The sequence below is a fragment of the Mizuhopecten yessoensis genome, unplaced genomic scaffold, assembly GCF_002113885.1.
Source record: "Mizuhopecten yessoensis strain PY_sf001 unplaced genomic scaffold, ASM211388v2 scaffold5989, whole genome shotgun sequence".
Taxonomy (NCBI): domain Eukaryota; kingdom Metazoa; phylum Mollusca; class Bivalvia; order Pectinida; family Pectinidae; genus Mizuhopecten; species Mizuhopecten yessoensis.
This window is the reverse complement of record NW_018406324.1, coordinates 330803-336910: the sequence shown is the minus strand read 5'-3', so window position 1 is coordinate 336910 and position 6108 is coordinate 330803. Positions and strand designations below refer to the sequence as shown.

The 6108-nt window shown below is 36.5% G+C and overlaps 1 protein-coding gene across 1 annotated transcript in view; it reads left to right on the top strand.

Annotated features, from left to right (window-relative positions):
* The first annotated feature begins 2142 nt into the window (after nt 1–2142).
* LOC110451416 (monocarboxylate transporter 5-like) overlaps nt 2143–6108 on the top strand; it is a 10043-nt gene continuing 6077 nt past the window's right edge. Inside the window, exons 1-4 of the mRNA XM_021499415.1 lie at nt 2143–2191; nt 2995–3076; nt 3558–3701; nt 4665–4811. Coding sequence (XP_021355090.1) covers nt 3010–3076; nt 3558–3701; nt 4665–4811 — 358 coding nt within the window. The 5' untranslated portion in view covers nt 2143–2191; nt 2995–3009. The remainder of the gene's footprint in view (nt 2192–2994; nt 3077–3557; nt 3702–4664; nt 4812–6108) is intronic.

The following is a 6108-nucleotide window of genomic DNA, read 5'->3' as shown; positions in this document are numbered from 1 at the left end:
ACGAACGGTCAAACGTTACAGTTTTTACCACAAGACGTTTGGTTTGGTTTAGTATTGTTTAACGTCCTATCAACAGCTATGGTCATTTAAGGACGGCCTCCGCTGTGTGCAAGATGCATGCGTGTGGTGTGTGCGTGTGTGTTTTGGATGCTGCGATATGTTCGTGTTTGTCTCCTTGTGATAACGCGGAACTGATCCCGATTTTATAGTGCTACCTCACTGAAACATACTGCCGACGACACCCAGCAGGACTACCCCACGTGGTCACATTATACCGACAACGGGCGAACCAGTCGTTCTACTCCTAAATTTTTGAGCGTTAAGCAGGAGTTGAAACTAGCATTTTAACAGACTCTACCACGATGTCGATGGGAGTATGAAAAAAATGAAAGGCCTGTTCGTAAAATAGATTGTGCATCGGAGGGGTCCGCCATCAACATATGACGTCTTCTCATAAAAATATGACAGCCAAATAAAAATGTTAACAAAAATCTACTTACTGAAATAATACAATATAAAATGAGGAATACACGTGTTATTTTCACTGATGCAGTGACCTAACTTATCTATTATCGATCAATAAATCGACCAATTTCAGTCTTACAATTCCGTCTTTGCGTACTGCAGAGTTATCTTCTCTAAGGAGCAGGTATTAATTGTTACGTCATTGGTTTGTGCGAGAAAACTACGTCGTTTTCTCAAAAATTGATGACGTTACTCTCACAAACAAGTGACGTAACAATCAATACCTGTTGCCAAGAGAAGATAACTCTGCAATACGCAAAAACGGAATAATAATGACGCGGATAGAACGTAATCCACAACTACATTATATTTTTATTAAGCAGTGATTGTGGCGATACCCCAAATAACGTGTACATGGTGCAGCCATATATGAACTTTTTCGACTCGGAACACAGGCCATACTATAAATCACATATTACACTTAACAGTCTAATAATGTATTCAAAAGGATACATTTAGATATTACTTATACGTGGCCATACAGTCGGGGCTCGGAAGGAATAGAAAATATAGTACATGTTTTTGAAATAATAAAATCATACAGGTGTGTTTGACTTTAACCGGAAAATCTAGGTTATTATTTACTTTTTACAAAAATATCCAAAGAAACTGAAATATTCATGGGTTCGTGTCACATAGTTAATCATTGTCTAAACTCTTCAGCAGCATTAAGTTAGAACAAAGAGTTGTTAGAGAACATCTCGAAACTATTTTTTAAGCGTTTATGTGATATTTCAGAAATTTTGACCTAATTTCGTATAAAAAAACGAAATACACGATTATGCTCTATTTGTTACTTAAAACAATTAAAGACGTTTCAAAAACACTTTCTAAAAAGTGATACAAGAATTATTTGATACATGTGTGGAAAGTATCATATTCGAATGAAATAATGTAATATGCAATATTAATTATACATTATATAAATAACGTGCAATACTTCATATTGATATGCACTACGCATACTATGTTAAAAATAATTAAATTGTATTAGATTTGCAAATAATTGCATTAGCTTCAGCTGTTAAAATGGGACATTACTTGGTAAACAAGACATTAGGATCAAGAAAAAACTTGTTTACGATAAACACTATGTAGCTATGCGTTATGATGTTTATTGTTTAACTGATCCAGACTGTTTCCTAATACGTGTAGAATAAATAACAGCCAACAATTTCTATAAATATAAAACAAATTCCCTATTTACACAACCAATAAAATTTTCTATGTGATGTTTAGAAAAAATCCCTTATGTTATTTGATAAATTGACACCAATAATGTGTCTCCCGAGACATGAGTTTTCATGTGACCGTAAATGTTGCGACGATGTTTGAATTTAAACAAATACACTTGAAATAAAATACAATGTGTCCCTCTCCCACCCCGATATCCGAGGGTCTCCGAAGTAATCACAATGACACAAATAAGTGACCCTAGACGTTATCTGACCTGAATTTCAGAATATAAATCGCTTCACAATTTTCTTTCCAAATACCTATCCGATCACGGTAGGGAAACGCTTTCATAGCATTTCGTCCATGTTGTGAAATATTTTTAAAAGGACGATAACGTGTGTATAAGAGCTGGCTCTACGCACGAAAAACATACACGAGTAACAGGACAGCTGATAACGGATGACCTTTGCGTACGGTACGTTAACAACAGGTAAGTCGGCGCTCACAATAATGTAACATTACTAAGCATTGTAGCTTAATTTGGTAGTAGTAGTAGTAGGAATATGTTACATTACATACCCGGTCGATCTGTGGTGTTAAAGGCAATACATCGATCTGTATTTTATGTTTTGATGATAAAATATGTATTAACCAGAAGTCCTTAGTGTAATTATTGCTTTAACTGTTGTTATCTATTTATCAAGTCGATGCATTGAAACAGTAATAAAAGATTCTGAATATTGAGGCGCAAGTTTACGGTATGGTAAAGTGACGTCGTGATTCTTAGTTTTACGTTGTTTTGTTCGGTTCATGATTTTGTGAAGCAATATTGAACATTTATTAGGGTTTCGGATGATCAAAGTCTTTCGGCAAACATCAAGTGCGTTTAAAGAACACCAAAAAGTGTGTTTAAAGCAAAACCATACATATGTGTTCATCTGACGTCTTGCACTTGTATATCTTGCGAACTTTGTGAAATACATACAACCGTGTGATCTGAAGCGTTAGATAAACACACGTAAAGTATTTCCAATGTTCCATATAGTAAGGACGATGCACAGATTGGTCGTTGGATACACCATGACAAATGTCATTCACCGTTAACTCGTCGAGTTACGAATGTTGACCATTTTGTTGCCAGTCTTGAAGTTTCTATGATTTGTATAAGCCTCGCTATTAATCAGGACTAATGAATGAACTGATTTATCATTTCCTAATTCCTATCTGGGAACAGATTCATATTTGAACCAGATGCAATGTTGACGTTCTCGTATATTGGATGTCACTGTTTAGGATTTATAGCTGAATATGACGAAAGACACACGCGATGCTCGGATACCAGTGGACAAGGGTTGGGCTTGGATTGTGCTGGCTGGTAAGTATGTTTATCGAAATGTATAATGTTTATAACGTCTAAACGGTCTGTCAAAACGGCACATGTAATGGACCTTTAATAAGTTATTGAAAGAAAGCAATCAATCTCAACGTTTAAACTTTACTTCATGTATTACTTGTATCTTGCATCCAAGTAATCCTTTTTTTTTAAAATTGGAATATCATGAAAACCATTTGAATCCTTTCTGATTATTTGCAATAATGTATTTTATCCACCCAAACTTTTATCATTCAACCATATAAATACAATAGTATTATTAATAATTTACCACTGAAGGTGAGCTATTCCTCTTGGAATCTTCAAATCGTAAAATTTTGCCGGAGTATCATAGCCTTGTTGGTCATTGTTCATCGTAGTATTCATACTGTATTAATTCGCCAATACACTAACGTAATTATTTAAAATACTTTATTTATCATATTGAATAGGCTGCTAATTATATATTTGTTTGCCATTTCAGGGTCGTTGGTCATAGCCAGCATCAACACGGGAACAGAGAAATCCTATGGAATCTTTTTCATAGAGTTCCTCCGGATGTTCAAAGGCACAGTGTTCATGACGGTCATGATTAATACTGTGTTGAATGTAGTGTATTGTTTCACAGGTAGGTTCCGAAAGGAAAGATTTCGAGTGTCAATTTTGCAAATACCCGATTTAAAAGAACAAAACCTTTTCACTAGGTTAATATCTAGTATACAATGTACATACATGTCTAAAACATCGCGGCTGTTAGGGAAACAAAACTCCAGTCACTAATGATGACAAATTGTGACAATCCGGTGAAATTGTGTTTCAAGATGATCTAATCATGTAAACACAATCGTGTTATGTTGTGAAGATGTAAAAACGCATTACCAAGCGTATGTCATGTAGGACGTTACTGTATAGATATTGTTGTGTGGTTTACATACATGGCCAACGGACGATGGGGCATTTAAAGGCCACTGAAGTGTCTCATCACTGACATCACTGAAATATAATAACCTGGACACAGTAGCATGACACTCCACCCGGTCATGTCATACTGATAAGAGGATAATCGGTCCTTACCGCAACCCATTTTAAGCTAAACACAAAGCAAATATCATTCAGTACCATTTTTCAGGACAAACATGTTCACTCAATGTATAAATTGTCCATGAGTGTTGACGACGATCACTTTCTTTTAATTTTAGTTTTATCTAGTTAAATATTTACATATTTTTTATTGTAATTCCGTACATCACAGCAATGTGATTTCTATGTAGATATACTATATCTTTTCTGTAATTTTACTGGCACAGAAAGTGAAATTTGGTTTCTATATTGCTTTACTGCCAATCGACAATTTAAGACACGTTAGTCTAAACAGAACCAAGAATAGACGTTTTAAAAATGATTTCTAATTTATAACACGTATTTGTTTAAAATTGGTGCATTCGACTCCTAAAACATTTACAAAGAAAGTGAAGTAAATGTAGCAAAGCCAAAAACTTTTAAACCTTATATAGATCGTTAAAATGATGTCCTTAAAGGTTAGTGAATACGATCCGATAAGGAAAATAATAGGTTTATTCTGATATTTCAGCGACGGCAGTGTTAATGATTGGCTTGAAGCGACTAAGCGTTAGGACGTCGGTCTTCCTGGGAATAACTCTTTGCGCCCTCGGGTATGGAATCAGCAGTTTGGCAACTGGACTGGAATTTCTGATAGCATCACAGAGCATCCTTGTAGGTATGTAGCTTGTTAAAAACATCGAATTGCTCTATGGAGTTTTTTTTCACTTTATAACCATTGTTGCCTAATTGTCAGAATAACATGACCGCTCCCGGATGGATTTCAACCATCCTGTGGTTGCATTTCGATAAACCTCTTATGTGATTGGATTCTTAATGGCCCATCAACACTTTAGTGCCAACAAAAGGTAGATAAAACGGGTTAAAGGAAATTACATCAAACGACCTTGACGGCTAAAACGGAATAGGTTTGTTTGAGGTTGAACGTCCTCGCACTGCCAAGTTTAGATAGCTGCACAGGGAGAAGGAAAAGTAGGTACGAGAGAAAAGGAAAGAAAGAATTCAAATGTTGGAATGGAGGGCAGCAGATCAATGCTTGTCTCTTTAATATCATTTAAGTAGACTACAAGCCAGGTCGGTCGAGAAATATCACAACATTGACATTATAACATGACACTTTACCCAGTCACATTACAATGCAAATCGGCTACCACAAAACACCAAACCCGTTCAGCTTCGGGTGCTGTAGCCCATACCATGAGCTTACGAGCCGATTTATGTGGAACCCTCCTGCAGATTCGGGGGTGTTTTTCCTTGTCTTCTATTTAAGGGACATTGACAAAATCAAGAATAGACCTGCTGTATCTCACTGCACGTGTATCGTAAAATATGACATTAAGTTGCAAAAGTTTTCGTTTCCTATCTTTCCTGTCGTCTTCCCTTATAACCAGATCCACGCTATCGCAAGGAGACAAGTACATCAACGTCTCAAGTACACGCAATTAAGCTTAAATAACACACATGGAGATATTTTCTTAAATTACGTCCTTAAATTACCTTAGCTGTTAATAGAACATTAAAAAAATAAACAAAACATTCTATCTATTTATATTCAGGTAGATTTTTAGGTCACCTGAGACAAAGTCTCAAGTGACCTATTGCGATCGCCTTTTGTCCGTCGTCGTCCGTCGTCCGTCGTGCGTCCGTGAACAATTTACATTTTCGACTTCTTCTCCAAAACCCCTGAACCAATTTCAATGAAATTTTGCAGGGACCTTCCATGGACAAAGGTCAACAAAAGTAGTTGCCGGTTTAGTCCTAAGCCCCCAGGGGCCTGAGGGGCGGGGCCAAAAAGGGTCAAATTGACTAAAATTTAAAAAATCTTCTCCTCCAAAACCCCTGAACCAATTTCAATGAAATTTTGCAGGGACCTTCCATGGACAAAGGTCAACAAAAATAGTTGCCGGTTTAGTCCTAAGCCCCCAGGGGCCTGAGGGGCGGGGCCAAAAAGGGTC